The following is an 18,885-nucleotide window of genomic DNA, read 5'->3' as shown; positions in this document are numbered from 1 at the left end:
CCCCCCCCCCCCCCCCCCCCCTCAGTTTCAGTTCCCCTCCCATTTGCATTTCGATCAAGGGACATTGATGGGTGGGTGGGCCCATTAAGCGGCTATTGTCACCGCTCAGATCGTTTCATATCGATTTTCGTATCGATTTAAATGCAATCCCGCCCTTACCCCGAAGGACACTTACCCGGCAGCAGCACATGTTGCGGCTGAAAGATGCCCGACTGTGCCGCCGTCGCTGCCGTCGTGGCAGCAGCAGCAGCCGAGGGCAAGCCACGCAGGGCATCCGCATTGCCAATGAAGAAGGTGCCGCCATCCAGGCTCTGCACCTCCGCCAGCTTCGCCATCAGCTTGGTCGACAGCTCCTCCACATCTGCAAGGGGAGAAAGAGACGGAAGTGAGTCAGCAATGGCAGCCTTGGGACCGATCAATGTTTCAATATATTTATTAAATTGCTTGAAGCGGGGCAGGGGCAGGGGAAGGGGCAGGGGCAGGCAAATGTAAACAAGCGGCGCGCTTCCATTCTTACTCTTTGTTTTTTGCAGCAGATAATTTATCATTTATTTATAAACCGAAAATTAAGTTCCATAAACAATCGAGCGAGCAGCAGAAAAATCAACAAGCGAGGAAACGATTTTTCCAAATTTCCCAATTTTCTCGTTTTTGCAGTTCACTTCTGAAGTCTCAGGGCAGTGGCAGCGGCAGCGGCAGCGGCAGCGGCACGGCGTGTGTTTTTCAGTTGTGTTTTTGTTTGGTTAAAACTTTCCATTTTCCGTGGAAAAACCATTTTGTGCGTTTCAGCGCTGGAGAATCTCTGGGAAATCTCTCATGGCAGCTGATTAGTAAATAAAAGCAACAACCAACAGCAACAGCAGCGATCTAAATCAAAGGCCAGGAAACAAAAGGCAGCCAAGACTGGGGGAACGAACCACTCCCAGAGTGGACTTGCCTCCACGCCCTGTCCCTGTTCTATTTTTGGAGCGCTGTTGCACACTCATTGTGCAACATTTGTGCAAGAGATCTGCAGGCAGGCAGGCAGGCAGGCAGGCCCCAATTGTCAATAGTTGCACTTGAATGCCGCCTGCACCTTCGTGGCAGCGCAACAACTTCCTGTAGTGGCAGCAGCTGGTCGATGTTCAATCATTGCTCAAGGGACCGGGTTGGGGGGGGGGGGCATTCCTATTTATAGGCGTGGACGTGATCGGGGGAGAAACACTTCGCTTCAAGACTCTTCCTGCCCTTTCCCCCCCCATCGAACTATTTTCATCTGTCAATGATCACCGAATTCTCGGCCGCCTTTGGGCATTTCCTGCCTTTTGCCTTTTGCCTTCTGCCTGCCGCCTGCTGGCCTGACATGGAAACATGTTTTTCCGGCGCTGTGACATGATTTCCCAAATTTCCACACAAACATCCGCTTGTCCTTGAGCAGCGGCAGCGGCAGCGGCAGCGGAGGCGCAGGGGGACGTGGAGGGGAACACGTTGACACGCTCTGAATTATGATTACACAAGAGATTTCCGTATCAAAATGTTTGGCCAGAAGAGCTGGAAGCAGCAGCAGTAGGCTCTTTCCTTTTTGCAACTAATATGTTGTCCAATGCGGCAACATGTGGCGCCCGTCTGGACTACAACCACACAGCACACAGCACATGGGCACATGGGCAACAATATTCCGAGCTCTGAGCTAGAAGTTAGACTCTCTCTATCTCTCTCTCTGTCTGTGTGAGAGTTTGGACAGGCGATCCTCTGCCTCTCCTGGGGCCACAGGCAGCGGAGATCCAAATACGCGCCCACAGTGCCTGCTAATTGTGTGTTCGCTCGGCTCGCTTCTCGCTTTTATTTTGCATGCAAAACGCGTCGCTGTCGTCGCTGTAGTCGCTGTTGTCGTTGTCGTCGCGCCAAATATTTGGACGATTCGTTCTACTTTGGCAGCAGGCGGCAGCACTCTCAGCCGAAAGGGGAGTGGCGGCACCATTAATATGCTCTGAGGCACAGGTCCGATGCGATCCGATCCGATCCGATCCTCCACGATGCTCGTGCTGGAATGAGATTTTGGATTCCCAGAGCGCTGGACAGACGGTGGACAGGGCCATACATCAAAGTGTCTTGTTCTGGTGCCCGCGCGTCGCCACTTTGAGGGGCAGGTGGGGCAGGGCCACTTGGGCATGCGAAGCATGCAGCGTTTTGGGCATTCGGGGCATGAGAATTTTGTGATTCGAAGACACAAAGGAGGAGGGAGGAGTGGAGGTGCAACACGTTTTGCATTCACAAACAATGTGCCACCAGAGACACAGAGAGAGCGTGCGAAAGTAGCGTGTGAAAGCAGCGAGTAGCGAGTAGCGAGTAGGGAAATAGAACCAACCTTGATCCAAGCGCCGCTCCATGCGTCGCCACTGCCGCATGTGATGGATGAGTATGCAGGCGGCCACCGAGAAGAAGATGAGGCAGGTGAGCACGGCCACATAGAGCACGCCCGTCTGCCAGTCCAGGGCCCAGGCGGCAGCGGCCTCCTCGTGCAGCTGCTGCAACTGCTCGTGCGTCAAATGCTGCAGCGGTGCAGCATCCGGCTCAAAGTGCTCATACTCCGACGACTTTCGGCGCTGCAACGAGCAAAAAGAACATCAAAATCAAACCTGGAAGCCGGAGCACAAGGCAAAGCAAGGTCCTGCGGTCTCGCTGTCTTACCTCCTTCCAGTTGGGCTCCGTCTTGGCGAGTACGACCCAATCGATCTTCAAGTCGTAGATGGAGCCGCAAATGGTGTTCGTGTGCAGCTGGCAGGGACGCAGCGGTATCATTTCGCCCTGGCAGACGGTGCAGGCGGTGCACCTGTCCCGCACCGGATCCCACCAGTGCTGTGGGGCGCAGGGTGAGCTGGAGGCAATGCCACCAGATACTGTTGCGGCTACGGCTGAGGCTGCTGCTACTGAAGATGAGGAAGATGAAGCTGAAGCTGAGGATGAGGATGAGGATGAAGCGGCATCTAGGCAGCAGCTGGTGGCCAGTAGCAGCAGTGCCACATAGGCGCTAGATGGCGCTTCATTGCTGATGCTGTTGCTGTTGCTTCGCCTTCGTCTGCGCTTGTGAAATGTTTTGTTGCTGTTGCTGTTGTTATTTCTGCTAATCCTTTGACTCGCTATTAATCGTTTCGTTGCTGCTGCTGCTGCTGCCGCTCCCTCCGAGCTATTTGGCAGTCTTGGCGGCATCATTCTGCAAGGAGAGAGAAACGAAGCAAAGGACACATTTATTTGCTGCATTTTCATGTGAAAATTGTGCATTTTCCCAGGCCTGGTTGCCGGCACAGCTGGAGATTGCAGAAATGGAGTGTTGGTGGGGGGATTCAGTCTGTTCTCTGTGTCTGTTTTACGTTCATCATCAGCGCCTATAAAAATAATTCGCGCAACGGCAAACTAATAAACGGCCAACGGTCGTCGTCATGTTAATGATAATGCTGCTGATAATGCGACGACGACGACGGCGACGACGCCATCTCTCCCATCCAAACAGCAGCAGCAGCAGCAGCAGCAACAACAACAGTAAGTAGCAGCAGCAGCGACTGCTGATCATCATCATCATCATCATCATCATGATGATTGCGATCATAAATGCGCGTACAGTTTGCAATCAACTTTAATGGGGAGGGTGCCGCTGCCGCTGCCGCTCTGCCGTTCTGCCTATCTGCTCTCAAAGCTTCTGCCTCCGCCGCTTAGCCGTTATGCTCTCTCTTCCTCCACGGCTTAGCCTCCCTAGTCTGCCGCTCTTCCTCTGCCTCTCTGCTCTTTGTCACTCTGCCGCTCTGCCCGCGACAGTCGCGTCCCGCCCATTGGAAGTTCATTGCTCAAGAGAGTCGTGCATTGTTTTTGTGTTGTTGTATTTCATTTGCAGTCATCTCTTCTGTGTTTATGTTTATGTTTATGTTCTTTTCTCTGTTCTTAATCTGCGAACCCAAGATTCTCCTCCTCCTCCTCGGATTCGATTCATTCCTTGACAATTCAACGATTCAAACTATTTTATAGGCATCGGAGGAGCCGGCAGGCACTACGATTATTATTTATGCAGCGAGTGTGACGTGACGCGACGGGATGCGGCGGGACAGAATGGAACGGACAAGCCAAAGCAGGAAGGAAGGGAAAGAGGAGAAGGAACAAGCATAAAAATAAAATTTAAAAAATAGGAGGTATAGAGACAGGTCCGTCCACTCCTGACTTCCGCTCGACGGGGGGTTCCTAGACAGCGACGATCAGACGGTCTCGTCTCGTTTTGAGTATTATCCAAAATATGCCATTAAGGGAGCGAGGGCTCCTGGGAGTTTATTAGAAGATTTCCCCTTCTCCCATGCCCATGCCCATGCCCATGCCCTTACCCTTTGCCTTTCCCTCTTCCACTGATTCCGCTGGCAGCAATCACATCCATTCATAACTCATTCACGAACTCTTTCGGGCGGGGGTAGGGCAGAGGCACTTGTTCGCTCTCGGTCTGCGCACTGCGCGCACTGTTAAGCGGGGGAGAAGGAGGAAGCGAAGAATCGGAGAAGCGGGCAGAAGAGCAGCAGCGCAGAGCAATGACAGGCCCGCGCGCAAACGTAGAAAACGGAACGGACAAACGGGCAAACGAGTAGGGAATAGCAGCAGCAGCAGCAGCAGCAGAATAGCAACGGCAACAGGAAGAAGAAATATTTAATTAAAATCAACCATTACCGTATGTCGCGTATGGCCACCACGTATGGTCGCCATAACCAGCGGGTGGGGCATGGGCAGTGGCCGTGGCAAGTGCCTGCACAAGTGCTGCGGGTTGCCTGGGTTCATGGCGGGCAAAAGGGTTGACAGCAGAGCTGCCAAAGGCGAAGTGGAAGTGGATCGGAGTAGGAGATATTTGTACACATGATGGGATCAATCGATCGATCGATCGATCGAGTGAAATTGGCGGATCAATTGACAAACAAACAGTGCGGCTCATTAGCATGAAAGCAACGTATCGGTAATCCACAGACGATCTGTGGCAACAAGTGCCGTTTAGGTTGCGGAGGGGGGGGCCGTTTCGTATCGGAAACAAGAAAACCACAAAAGGCATTTCCTTTGTCGTTTTCCTTTCATTAAAATCACATTTGATTTCGATTTGATTAGATTTTATTTTGGAGACAAAGTTCCAGCTGCTTCCTGCTCCCCCCGCCACAAGCAGTTCCAATTGTTTCCAGTAACAATTTTGATCATGGATTGCAGCCAGAAGATCGCAGAAGGAAGATCAGTTCAAATAACGCAGAGCAGAGCAGACCATGTGGCAGACTGCTGGGCCAAAAGAGGAGTTCTGGTTCGAAATGGAACTGGCGGGGGGACAAGCTCTGACAGACATTGAGGCAACAGCAGCAGCAACTTTGTTGGACTATTATTATGTTGTCAGTGCTGACTGGGTGTGTATCTATAAGATACATTTTGGTGCGACTGCTGGCTGTCTCTTTTTTGTGTTGTTTCTGCAGCTCGTGCCGCGTGCCTCGCGGCTGCTTTTGTCGCCGCTGTCTGACAAACACAACAACTGACAGTGACAGCAATTTAAATCATGTTGCGTTCCTCTTTTTCTTTTTCTTTTTTCTTTTTACTAATTGAGGCTGAGACTTGCAGCGGAGATCGAGAAAGTGGAAGCACCAAAATGGGTCACTTAAACGGGGATACCCGAGCAGAAGCCACTGCCCAGAAATGTGGCAGTGCGATTACCAAGAGTGTCCAAAAGGCAGCCAGCACTCGGAATAGTCAAATCCAACAAGGGTGAGGCCTGCGGGCCTGAGGTTGACGCGGGGAAATCGCGTGTATTTTTAACTTGCAATTTAAAATGAATTTCTCATGCGGCGAGCAAAGCAGAAAGTGTACACAAAGATCAGGCAGCAAAACAAATTCTACAAAGCGGCAAAAAATCACAGAAATATAACGAGGAACGGGAAGAATTGTTTTAGCTGATTTTCCAGCAAAGTTTCACAGTTTCCCTACAAGAATTTCTCTACAAGTTGGAATTGTTTTAGATTCTTGTCAAGAATTTCTACTTTCCATTTGAGGCTTTCCAGGCCGCCCACTCGTTACGGCCATGGCAGAGGCAGAGAGAATCCCAGGCAGAGGCAGAGGCATAGACCAACCAGCCAGCGCACAAAACGCAGCCGGAGATTAGGAGCGAAAGGGGGGAGGGACAGAAGCAGCGAGAAAGAGAAGCGCAGAGAGACATTTATTAAGCTGTCAGAATGAATGCTCACGAATTTTATGATGCTGCGCTGTCTGTCTCTCTCTCTCTCTCTCTCTGTTTGTTGTGTAAATTCCAAAAAACAAAAACAAAACGCGACAAAACCATTAAGCACTTTTCATGGGCGGCGACACATGGGCAGGGGCAGAGCGGGCACTAAGTGAAGCAAATAAGTAGAAAAATATTTAAAAACGCAACCTGATCCAGAGGCAGAGACACGACAACGGCTCAGAGATCAGAGATCTGATCACTCGAAGTGCAAATCGCAGCAAGAGAAAACAATTAAATGCCAAAAAGTGTGTTCGACTGTGGGCTGTGGGATAAACTGGAAATCGATTCGGTGTCACGGGTACAGCTGCTGGAACTTATTCTTGACATTTACAAAAAAGAGAAGCGTGGGCAGAGGCAGAAGGAGGGAAGAGGCAAGGAGGATCGCTGCGTTATGCAAGCAATGTTTAGAGCAGAGTTCAATGTGTTTTTTTTTGTTCTATTTATTTACAGCCTCAAGGAGAAGCAGCAGCAGCCGCGGGCACAAGTGCAGACTCTCGTCTGTCTCTCTCTCACTCTCTCACACACATTTAGCCCTTTTCCTGACATTTCCTTCCGCTGACTTCTGTGCTTTGAGGGGGAATCTGCTGCTGCTGCTGCTGCTGTGTCTGTACATAAACACACACACACACATTCACATTCACACATTTATCCATTAGTTTGGTGCGTCGTCTGTTTTGGCAGCAGCCCCCCAATCCCAGTGCTACAGCAGCCAGAATCTGCCCATCGAGCTGCTTGGCATCATCAGTTCGTCAGTTCATCAGTTCGTCAGCTTGTCAGTCGTCTGTCTGTCTGTCTGTCTGTCTGAATCTATATAGGGGTATATGTATGCATGTTGTATATGGCGGCAGGGTCTGATTCTGGATTCTGGATTCTGAATTCTGAATTCAGATTCCGATTTCGTCTCTCTTTGCTCGCTTTTATTTTTTTTCTCTTATTTTCATTTCGTTTCGTGTCTTTTTGTTTCTGCTGATGCTGCTGCACGGCGGCACACAGAGGCTGCCACTGTTTCTACACTCGATTTATATTTTTTATCATTTGATTTAATTCAATTCCATTCCATTTCGGTGTGTCCGCGTCCGTGTCTGCTTCTGCGCTTCGGCCGTTCCCCTCCCACTCCCACTCCCACTGGGGCGGAGATCATCAGCAGCGGCAGCGGGAGAGCAGAGCAGAGGCAGTCAGCGTGATCAACGGCGGCAGCTTCCGAAACGAAACGAAACGAAACCAAAACGAATCCGAATCCGAACCGGGCACAAAATCATAAACCATAAACCATAACACACAAAAACATAATGTTCCGTTCTGTTCTGTTCGTGGAACGCACACTCACACGCACATACATATGAACTCGTGAATAGAGGAGACACACAAACATAAAGATCTCTGCTCGAGCGATCGCTGACTGCTTATGCATGTCCCGTGTGTGTATGGGTGTGTGTGTGTTTGTGTTGTTGGAGGGGCATTGGGCATTGGGCATTGGGTCTGCTGTCGAATAAATCACTCACTTTTTTTGTCGCTTTTTTTTCGCTCGTTTGTTTGTTTGCTTATTTGTTTGTTTTCTCTCTCTCCCTTGCGCCTTCAACCTGCAGCGTGCCTCATATTTGCAGGCTCCTCCGATCTGCAGGCATTGCTGGGTTCTGGTTGCTGGTCAATGGTTGGCCGATCGATCGATCGATCAATGGCACTCAAATCCAGTCAATCGTCCGGCGATCAATCCAATAAGTTGCACAATTTCCGCTACACTTTTCGCTTCGCACTTGTGGGAAAACAGTAAAAAAAATTTAACGCACAATTTCACTTTCTGTTGGTTTCGTTTCTGGGTTTGGGTTCCCTTCCAAGGGCCGACGCGTTAGAACGATTTCGAAAAAAAAATAGTACTGTGAGCTGACATATAGTGAGCGATCCGCACGGTGTTCGGTCGGTCGTTCGGTTCGTCTGTGCCGGTGCAATCGAGAAGAATGACTGAATGAACAAGATATTGAGTGCACCCACCCATTCACGCGAAACATTCGAAATGCGGCGCGTTGATATACCTGCAGAGATAGAGCTGAGCTGCCAGCGCGATCGATGGTTCTTTATATCGATCTATCGGCTTTTGCAAAAACAGTGCTGTGTAACGGCACTAATCGATTGGTCTGTTGCTACAGAACTATCAGCAAATACTATCGTTGGTTCCACCAATAGAATGCATCCCTGACAAACGTTGGCGCCAATGATATGAACTTTGAATTAAATTATAACGACAATAGTTGCTTGTATTAATATTAAAATGTTTTTATTCTGGTTGGGTGTATATATATATATATCAATAGGTAAAATCATTGTATGTATCAACATATTAAACTGCAGCCACTTAACTCCTCTTCCTCCTCTCACTTAAACGCTAAAACATAAATAATTTAGGACCTTATTTCACTAAGGGGGAAGGGGTTACACAATTTGACATGCAAAAAAAAAACTAAAGAACAAACAGACAAAAAAAAACAAAACAAATACTTTTAGGATAATTTCAATCAATCGATAGACGACAGACGTTAGACAATAGACCAATTTGTGTTGTCGCTGGCGATCGTTACACATCGTTTACATGTATGGTACAAATAATTTAGTTTAGAGTTAGTGTTTGGAGCTCCTTGCCACGCACCTCTTTTGTTCTCCTGCTTAAAATCTATGTGGATTACACGTGTACAAATTAGTTTCCCTTTTTCTTTTCCTCTCAGTTACTTAAATTAGTGTTAGAAAGCACTTGAATTTCGCAGTTTTTTTTTGTTTTTGTTTTTGGCGACAAAAGGCAACTTGGTGTTCGATTGTTTTTACATTTTACATGCTGTAAGATGTAGTAGATTGCAGCTGCAACTGCAACAACTCCTTCGCGGGAACTGCAACGCGACGACAGGTTGCGGCTGGGGCTGCTTAACCGCTGCAAGACAGAACCAAATTCGTGTATTAATATCACATCAAGCTTTGATCAATTACAGTTATCAATGGAAGCTACAAATACAAACGTAGGAGTAGGAGCAAGAGGGAACCATCAAAAGACCACCAACAACAGTTAAGCGAAAGATATAGATAGAGAGAGAGAGAGAGTGCCAAACAAACAAACAGATAGAGCGAGAGAGATATTAGAACAGAGGCTGGACAGATGGCGCGGGGTTCGAATGTGGAATGTAGAATGAGGCGACACTTGAGGCGACAGGTGGGAGTACGACGCTGCTTACTTCATCCAAAACGGGACTTCAGGTGAGGGCCTGGACTTTGCTTCCTTCTCTCTCTGTGTGTGTGTGTGTACTGCCGGACTTCTTCTGGTTTCTGTCTTCTGTTTTCTGCTTTCTTCGTTGAGTGTCGCGCGCGCATTGTGTTGGGGTCATTTGGTGGTTGGTTGGTTGCTTGTGTTGTTGTTGGTTGCTGTTTGTTGTGGGTCGTAGTGTTGGTTAAGTGCTAATTAAATGCAAAAACTTTGCAACATGCACAGCGCGCGCGCGTTCAGCCACATTTACTTTAGAAAGTCATTCATATTGATGTAGTTTTTATAACTAAATAAAGAGGAGAGAAATAATCACAAGAATGCATTCGGTTAACAAAAATTAGGCAGAGAAAAAGAACACAAACAGAAGGAGAAACATTCACATGTGGTGGGGTGTGGAGTGTGTGGACTCTGTGTGTGGATTGTATTGATGTTTGGATTGATTAGAGACACAAGACAACAAGAGCAAGTGCAGATCGTACACATTCAGAGTACAAAGAAAATTCCTTTGCGGAAGGAAGGCAGGCGAATGCCCTTCAAGACGAACTAGTTCTGTGCACGAAAACGGCACTGGACATGGGTGTGCGCATGCGCGCGGCCTGTGACAAACCTTTTGGCGGAAGTGGTGCGCGAGTAGGGATTCTGTAGGATCTTCGGATGTGTTTCCATTACGCGCAGCAGCAGATTATCCAGATAATCCTCCAGCTCCTTGACACGCTGCCGCTGCAGCAGTGCCTCGTTCTCCATGCCATTGGCAATTAGCATTAGCTCCTGCGCAAATAACAGAATTACAGATTGTACAAACAGAGAGAGAGAGAGACGGAGATCGATCGATAGCTTACCTCCCGTGACTTGCCCTCGTACTTCTTGGCCAGCTGTGCGGAGATCTCTGAGCGACGTTCCGCATGCGAGCCTCCAGACTTTTCATGGCCTATGATAATGCGCTCCGTGGACTTGGGACTGGGCGAGTTGCTGCCATTATCGTTGCTGTATTTATCTGTGTCGCAGGGAGAGAGAGAAAAAGAGTGTTAAAAACTGTTCAAGTGGCACAGGGCACGAGGTGGCATGAGGTGGTGGGGGGGTTGGTGCTCGCAAAATCACTGGCGGATGCAACAAAAACACAACAGAAAACAAAGATGATAGCACGACAAATGGGAGAAGGACAAGGAGAAGAAGGAGTAGTAGGATGAAAGGATTTGGGAGGGATACAAAGGTATGAAAGGATGCTCAGATGCTCCCGCGCGCGACAGTTGACTGCGGCGTTGACTGGAAATAGCTTGATTCGGTTTCGGTTTCGGTTTGTCGTGTAATCCGCCAGCGAATGCACCGCACCGCACCGCACTCCCTGCCTGCCCGCCTGCCTGTCCGCCGTTTGTGCATGAGAGAGAGGAACAGAGGAACGGATTGTCTTGCTCTTGGATTTGGATCTGTTTTGCGTATCTGTTTTCGCTTCGTTTTCGGGGGGGTACAACAGCTCACCTCGCTTATTGCCGTATTTGAACTTTCCCAGACGCATCTCACGGCCGCTGCCGTTGCCGCTGCCATTGATGCCGCCGCTGCCGTTCGTTTGGAACTCCTTGGGCGACTGTTCGGGCGTTAGGAAATTGTGCTTTGGCTCTGGCTCGAGTTCTAGTTCTGCCTCTGGTTCGGGTTTGGGTTCGGTTTCTGGCTCCGCCTCCTCTAACTCCGCCTTCAACTGCAGCTGCCGCTGTAGCTGCTGAGGTGGCGATGGCGGTGGCGGTGGCAGCGGCAGCGGCTGCTCCTCCTCCAGTGACGTGGATCGTGTGGCAAAGGTAAGCAGCCGCTGGTCCTCCTCCCAGCGCTTGGCCTCGCGCCGCCGCTGCTCCTCCAGCAGCTCCTTTTGGCGCTGCTCTTCCGCCAGCTCCTGCCTGAGGGCAGCCTCCTCGACGCGCAGCCGCTGCTCGTTCAGCCGCAGCTCGGCCTCCAGGCGCGCATCTTCCTCGGCGCGCTGCTGACGCGCTTCCTCCTCCACTCGCTCTGCCTTCTCCGCCTCCGCCCTGATATCCAGCAGCGAGCGAGGCTGCGGCTTTGGCCTTGCTGTAGGCGTTGGCATCACAACCTCCACATCCAGATCCTCGAGCTCTGGCTCATCGGCAAAGATGGCCGTGCTGTTGCGCTGCTCGAACTTGGCGAAGCTCGCGTTGAACGCATCAAAGTTGCGCTGCTCCACGTCGGGCGAGAAGAGCGAGGAAGCGTTGCTCACAGATGGTACAGGGACGGGGACAGGGTCTGGAGCTGGTGCCCGCACCGGTATTGGGGGAGCAGCTGCCTTGGTTGCCTTTGGCTTGGGCTGCGGCACCGGCACCGGCAGCGGCATCTCCTCTTCATCGCTGTCCGAGGACGAGCTGGAGGAAGGCTCTGACGGTGGGGGCAGCGGTGGCGGTGTCTCCTGCACGCTGGCTGGCAGCGGTACACGCGACTCCCAGCTGCGACGCTTCAGCGAGTCACTGGTGCCAATCTCCAAGCCACCGTACAGCTTTGACGCCCACTCATCCTTGTCGCTGTCCATCGTCTCCTTATCCTTTGGCTTCTCTCTCTGCCGTTCCTGTTCCCTCTCCATTTCCATTTGCAGTTCCCTCTGCTTCTGCTCCTCCTCCTCCTCCTGCTCCAGCTGCAGCTGTGGTATGCGCGGCGGCTTCGAGGGAGGCGGCAGGGTGCGAGCGCGTACACTGAAATCGATCTCAAGCTGTTCCATCTCCGCACTGATGGGCGTATCCTCATCGAGAGTCTCTGGCATTTTGGGCTTACCTCCGTGATGGATCTTTCCCACGCCGTTCCCGTTCCCATTCCCGTTTCCACTCCCCAAACCATTGCCATTGCTCAGCAGCGGCGAGGGATTGCGGGGCGCAAAGTTGGGCGCTCCTCCTCCTCCACCTCCTCCGCCCATGGTGGCTGGTGGCGGCTGCAGTCCGGAACGCTGAATGTTCAGCGAACTGCCGGAGCTCTTGTGCGACAAGTTGTCAAACACAAACTCATCCTCGTCCTCGCTGATGACGCCGGGATCGGCCTCGCCGGCACGCTGCCCGCGGCGTCGGCCGCTGCCACCGGGGCCGCCGGTGGAGCTGTTCGGGGTGCCAATGCTGGCAAAGGAACCGCTGAAGGAGCTGTTGTCATCGCCGCCGGCATCCGCGTGCTTCTTCTTGCTGCGCAAATGCAGCTTGGAGCTCAGCGAGCCGGCCAACTTCTTGATGCTCTTTCGCTTCTCGCCGTTGCCGATGGACAGCAGACTGCCGCCCACAGAGCTGGCCAGCTGACCGATGGAAGACTTGTGCTTGTCCTTCTTGCTGAGGTCCGTCAGGGAGCCGGACTTGACAACAAACCCGATGCGCACCTCCAGCTCGCCGCGCTCCTTGTTCTTCTTCTCCTTGCCCGGCTTGCTCTCCAGCTTGAACCACTTGGTGCGCGGCCGATCGTACACGTCCATCTCGTTGAGCGGCAACGTTGCCTGCCCCAGGAACTCATCGATGCCCAGATTATTGCGATGCAAGCACGTCAGTGTCAGCTCTGCCCGATTGCCCTGATCGGGAATTTTCCTAAAAGAAGAAGCAACAAAAGAGTTGAAGAACAATAAACGTGGAGTGTCTGGCTGGAGTCTGTGATTCATTCACTTACAGCTCGCACTCCTCATTCCAATCGACCTTCGTCTCGGACTTGTCCTTCACCGACGTCTGATACTTCTCCTTGCCGAGGGCAATGGTGACAAAGCAATTGTTGGTGCCGTTCTTGCCCTTGGTGAGCAGACCCCTCGCCCGGTGCACTGTAACGAGCGAAATGTTTGATTAGATCTGGATTATGGATGAGCAAGAGCTAGAGACGGATGAGTTCCATGCATAAATGTAACTGGGGGAGGAGTCGCGGGCGCAAAACAATGGCTGGGAGCGGGACTGGCGGGAGTCGCGGCCCCAAAAATGTTGCCTTTGCGGTTTGCGTGGCTTTCATATCTCCAGCTTCAGCTTCAGCTTCAGCCTCGCCGGATGCCGCTGCCATCTCGAGGTCACGAGGCGCTCGAGTGAAACTTTAAGTTTGCTTTGGTGGGGTCTCGTTTCAATTTCCAGCACCAATTTCGGGCAAGTGAATCACTCGAGCGAGAGCTGCGACAAATGCTGGCGGCTTAGATTTGCCAAACATTTCGGCAGAGACCTCGCCCGGCTCACAGCTAAACCTCTGCTGCGGCCGCTTCTCTGCTCTGCTCGCTGCACAGCTGCCGGAAATGGAAATTAAATTGAAAACGAAGACGCCAGAGGGCAGAAGGCGACAAAACAGAAATTAAGTCATTGCCAGAACAGACATTCTGGCCAGGCCAGACCGAAAAAAAGCGAGGTGGGGGCAGGCGCTGGCTATTTTTAGGTCCGGGAAATGAAATGAACTCCTCCAGATGCGGAAGGCGTCGGCGGTGGAGTAGTCCCACGATTATTATTCGATTGTTCGATTACTCAATTACGCAGCATAATTATGCTTTTGCGCAATGCTCCCCCCACCCCGCGGCTGCTAGCCGGAGAAATTGCGCCAAAGTTTCATAACAACAAAAACACAAAACAATTACGGGGCAAAAGCGGCAAAGTGAAAAGCGTTTTACGGCGGCGGCTGCGTCTGCACACGAGCATGTCGCTGCAAAAAAAAAACACACACAAAAACTCACGTAAATATGCACATAGTTATGTACATAATCTAGCAGAGAAACATCACTGTAGATTTTCTTAATGTTTTTCCAATTTCCGTTTAGATTTTTTTTTTTGGAGGAGCTACCGGGCCGACTCTTGGAGGGGGGTTTCAAGCAGATGTGCCCGCTGGTTGGACACTGCCTCATAATTATTATCGCATTAACAGTTTTTTTTTTCCTCCCATCTACCTCCCGTTAGCGTTTATTTCTCTTTGCCCTGCACATTCATGACGCGGGGAACACAACTTAAGCCAATTTGGGAAGTTTTTTGTCGCCTCCGCTTCTTCGTCTTCTTTGTCACCGTAATTGAGGTTAAAGACGATCCGGAACAGACAAGAAGTCTGGATGCTATCGATAATCCACAATCCCATTACAGCTGCTCCACTACTCCCCCCTCCCACCTGTAACTCATACACAGCGGCTAACGTTCGGCCACATGCTCATCTTTAAACTCTCTTTTGTGCGGTCTCTCTCTGTCTCCCCTTGTGCCTGGTGCTAGCGAACCATCCAAGCAACGGTAAACGAAGTGAACTGTAATAGACGAGAAGATGGATGGATGGGCTTCCAATGGCTGTCAATAACCCTCCCCGCGGCATCGGCGTCGGCGGCTGCAATTTTCTGCAATTTCGAGAGCAGCCGCTGCTCATCGGCGGAGAAACATGCAAATCCAGAGATCGATGGACTCTCATATGAGCATGCATACACACATACATACATACGTACATACATTTTTACATGCATGTGTGGATGTGCATATGGAAAGGCATCGCGTCGCGTGGTACTACCCAACCCCCCGAAAATAGAAATGCTAAATGGCAAAAGGTAAAGAAATAAACATGGCAAACAGCGCCAAAAAAAGAAACGGCAGAAGATGGAACGAGGAGAGCTGAGGCGGGCGATCCACCGTTAAGTTGGTCCGCTTTTATGGCCACCTCTCAGCCGCGCGCACAGTGGGTCAAGTGTGCCATTCAGCCGGTCACTCATATCAAATGTGTGAGCGCTGAACGCTGATCGAATCAACTGATAAATGCAACCCACTGTGCAACGTGGGCATTGGCGTCGAATTTAGCATTTAGTTTTCGCTTTTCGTCGCACCACGGGACCTCGGCCTGGGCAGAGCAGATGTGGGGCCGCCGCCGCCGCTATCTTTGTGAAGAGAGACGCCATGTTGGAGACGGGAGCGAGATAAAAGTGCTGCCAAAACAGAAGCCCCCCCAACCACTTTTTGCACTCAATTCCTCAATTCAATTTTGCGCGAGTTAGCGTAATTAATTGACAGTTTGTTTGGTCCGAGAGAAAATATAGGGATGACTGGGCTGGCTGGCGTCATCAATGAACGTAGGCGCACCCACACACGCACACTGAAGGTGGGGGAGGTAAGCGTAAGCGTTTCGCGCTGCATGCGAGAAGGTCGCATCGAATTGCTTTCCATGTTGGAGGAGACGCGATCCGATCCTCCTCCTATCTAACGGAAATGTACTCTCGTATTCCAATCGTTTGTCTGCTCCCCCATTACTCACGCGCAAATCATATATTTTACGATACTTATAAATAAAGTTTGATCCAATTGCAATTATCTAACCAAAACATGGAAACAGGCCCCTGTAGTGTTATCTCTCGTCTTCAGCTTTGAGGATCAGGAATCATTGATTAGTCATTGAAATGGAACTCCGCACTACCACAACGATATCTACCGGGAGAGGTAGTTGACTCATTTCGCGTTCGTTTCTTGTGGCCCACATTTCACACCAATAAACTCCGAAAAAAACATAACGGCGACTCAGAAAAAAAAGAGAAATTCCCAGCGGTCAGCTCCAGTGCTCTAAGTGTTCCGTTTGCTCCCGCGGGAACGAGCAGAGACAGACATACAGAAATACAGTTCATATCTCGATCATGGATTTATAATATAAATTGTATGTGGATAAGAACTATACATAGATAGATAGATATAAGCTAAGGTTTGTTCTGTTTTCCTGTCGATTACAACAGATAGAGAGAGAGAGAGACACACACAGATGGATAGAAACAATAGCTGGGTAGATGGATGTCGGCTGCACCTTTATTTTGTTGCTTTATGCGACCCCGTGGGCCCATTGTCGTAGCGTTTTGTTAACCTTTGTGGCTTTTGCTTATCTGTGTGCGCGGATGTGTGTGTGTGTGTGTGTGTGTGTGTGTGTGTGTGTGTGTATTTGTGAGGAGAGGTCAACTGTTGGGTTAATTAATTTCAATGAAATCATTCTCAGTCTCTGCCTTTTGCTCTCAACTTGATTGTCTTTCCCCCTGCTACTGCTTGATGCACCTGGTAGCTGCCGCAATTCCCCCAACCTCAGGTGACCACACTTTTTTCACTAATTTTCCATTTTCCCGCAAAGAGAAAATACTCCGGTGGCAGCAAGGGAAAAATAAGTTTTGGTTTGCTTCATCTGCCAAGACAAATCTCATACCATGTTTGAGTCATGGCGATTATTCCCATAGCTTTTCTCTCTCTCTCTCTCTCTGCATTAGAAAATGAAATGGGTTCATGGACATGTACATGGTTAACCGCATATATAGGGCACCAATCAGATCAGTATTTATGGCTATATAGGGGGAGCCCCCGGCGGAGAGTGGTGCAACAATCCAATTCCCCTCCTCTTTCGTTGTTACATTATGCATACATAAATGTAGAATTCCCAGCACGCACTTGCCGAGAGACTCTTTTTATGTTCCACTTTCGGGCCGCTGCCACTCTCTGTTTATGCGTGTGTGTGTGGGGGCGTGGCAGCATGGCAAAGAAAGACACAAAACAGACGACGGCAAAAGAGTTTGGTGTGCTGTGCTGCTGCCGCAGGCCAATGCTCCTCGGAGGCATCCGCACGCATGCTAATGAGGCAATACCGCACTTGGAAGACCCTCTCTTTCTCTCTCTCTTTTCGGTCAGACTGAGAGAAATCAATTTTCCATTCGTGCTCTGCTCTGACCTGCCCTGCTGCACCCTAGGATCAACTAAGACCATTGGCCAGGGCAGGGATCGTTGAACTGTGGCCTAATCCACACACACACAAAAACAGAGCAGCAGCAGCAGCAGCAGCATTACCACCAATAATTATAATGAATCGCATGCCATTCAATGTTGCAACAGCAACAGCAACAACAGGCCAACAAACAGTTTGAAATCGTGCGAATATTGGAATAAAATCAACTCTTGGTATTTACCGTTCAATTGCCCACCCAAAACACCCTGGAAAAAGGTATGATCGGAAAGACATTTACGATGCCATTTTAATACATAATTAATTTATGTTTATTTCTATTTCTCCAGGGTATCTAAGCTATGGACTCTGCTCAAATGTTTTGCCATTTACTTTACTATTATTATTATTTTGATGCATAAATAATTTCTTGCATTCACAGTGGTTTTTCAGTGCGGTTTTATTTGGAAATTATAAACAGACTCTTCCCCCCCCCACCCTCTCTTGCCACACACCAAATGAAAGGCAATTAACATGAAAACGTTGGAGGATGGGGGATTGGTGGATTGGGGATCATTGCATGCTTTGAATATAAATGCAAAGAGGTAAAAGAATCTTGACTCGTCTGCTCCCATCCCAATCCTAATTCCATTGCAAGTGCCAGCATGCATATGCATGAGGGGAACAACAGGCAGAGGTGAGAACTGGGAAATGTGGCTACCGCTGGTGCCGGTGCCTGTGCCGGTGCTATTGCTGATGCCGTTGCCGGCAGGCAGGCAGCTGGAGGCAGAAATTGGCCCCAAGGAATGTGGCCAGCAACTCAACAAGCCACAAGTCAACGCAAACTGGAAAATAATCAATTGGAGACCCGCAATCGCAGAGTCAGAGAGTGGCAGTCGCAGTTGCAGTCAGAGATGCGAGTCCCATACCTGTTTTTCCCCTCCATCTGTTCTCTGTGTCTCTCTATTTCTCTTTCTCTCTTCCTCCCTGGCGAATGGCACGGCTAAATGGGTCGGGCAATGAAACGTAACTGTTTCGCACAAGTGCATCGAGGAGAGCAACATTAAAACGGTCCACGGCAGAGGGTGAGTTGGGGAGTTAAAAAACGGAAAGAAGTGGAACGGAGGGAGAGGTAGCGGAAGCGATAGGTGTGTAAATCAGAGCAATCTCAGGACGCCATCACCACACTCTTACGTGACCAAAATGCACGTCGCTGCCTCTCCTCTCCTCTCTTCCAGAGGGTATGTATTATCAGAACGGTTTGCTTATCGATCCACCCCACCAACACTACCTCCTGCCATACACAAACATAAAGAACTACATCAGAGCGCATTCCTGCACGAATCGTTATCGATATCGAGAGATGTAGGGAGCGCTCCATGCAACCAAAACGGTTGCAAAACAAAACCAAACAAAATCGAAACTAAAAACGGAAATGTGTTTGTTTGGGTTTGCTTGGCTGCCCGCCGCATTGCACAATATCCTCAGGAAATTTGAGGTGTGTGCGTGCTTGTGGCCAAGTGAGTGGCCGCCGAGAATTTACGGCTAAAAATAACGCACGCAATTAGACAACTTAGAGGTGGAGGCCCGACGCCCATGGGCGCAGAGCTGGGTTGGATAAGAATGCCGCAAACTTCCTACCCGCTCCAAAATTCACGCGGACACTCATAGATCCAGGTGGGCGAGGCGGAGGGGGGTCGAATGATCTAATAGGTCGGAACGGGATTTCTGTTTCGAACAACATCAAAAGCTCCGG

General features: G+C 50.0%; 2 protein-coding genes across 5 annotated transcripts in view; both read right to left on the bottom strand.

Moving 5' to 3' along the window:
* LOC117580720 (tumor necrosis factor receptor superfamily member wengen) overlaps positions 1 to 8,293 on the bottom strand; it is a 9,178-nt gene extending 885 nt beyond the window's left edge. Inside the window, exons 1-4 of the mRNA XM_034267384.1 lie at positions 7,759 to 8,293; positions 2,671 to 3,193; positions 2,348 to 2,585; positions 176 to 361 (exon numbers count right to left, since the gene is read on the bottom strand). Of these exons, the coding sequence (XP_034123275.1) occupies positions 176 to 361; positions 2,348 to 2,585; positions 2,671 to 3,192 (946 nt within the window). The 5' untranslated portion in view covers position 3,193; positions 7,759 to 8,293. The remainder of the gene's footprint in view (positions 1 to 175; positions 362 to 2,347; positions 2,586 to 2,670; positions 3,194 to 7,758) is intronic.
* LOC117580719 (rab11 family-interacting protein 1) overlaps positions 1 to 18,885 on the bottom strand; it is a 35,848-nt gene that overhangs the window by 15,081 nt on the left and 1,882 nt on the right. The window contains exons 2-7 of one of the 4 annotated variants that reach the window (XR_004573600.1): positions 13,131 to 13,275; positions 10,977 to 13,051; positions 10,340 to 10,494; positions 10,108 to 10,268; positions 9,472 to 9,786; positions 8,963 to 9,173 (exon numbers count right to left, since the gene is read on the bottom strand). Coding sequence is in view for 2 of the 4 variants with exons in the window: in XM_034267382.1 (XP_034123273.1) it covers positions 9,167 to 9,173; positions 10,108 to 10,268; positions 10,340 to 10,494; positions 10,977 to 13,051; positions 13,131 to 13,275 (2,543 nt within the window). In the remaining 2 variants the exon portion in view is untranslated. Of the gene's footprint in view, positions 1 to 8,962; positions 9,174 to 9,471; positions 9,787 to 10,107; positions 10,269 to 10,339; positions 10,495 to 10,976; positions 13,052 to 13,130; positions 13,276 to 18,885 lie in introns of those variants that run through there. The other 3 variants (XR_004573601.1, XM_034267382.1, XM_034267383.1) reach the window with 3 other exon arrangements.

This window comes from Drosophila guanche, unplaced genomic scaffold (genome assembly GCF_900245975.1).
Source record: "Drosophila guanche unplaced genomic scaffold, DGUA_6, whole genome shotgun sequence".
NCBI lineage: Eukaryota > Metazoa > Arthropoda > Insecta > Diptera > Drosophilidae > Drosophila > Drosophila guanche.
The sequence above is the reverse complement of the archived record's forward strand: the minus strand, read 5'-3'. Positions and strand labels throughout refer to the sequence as shown.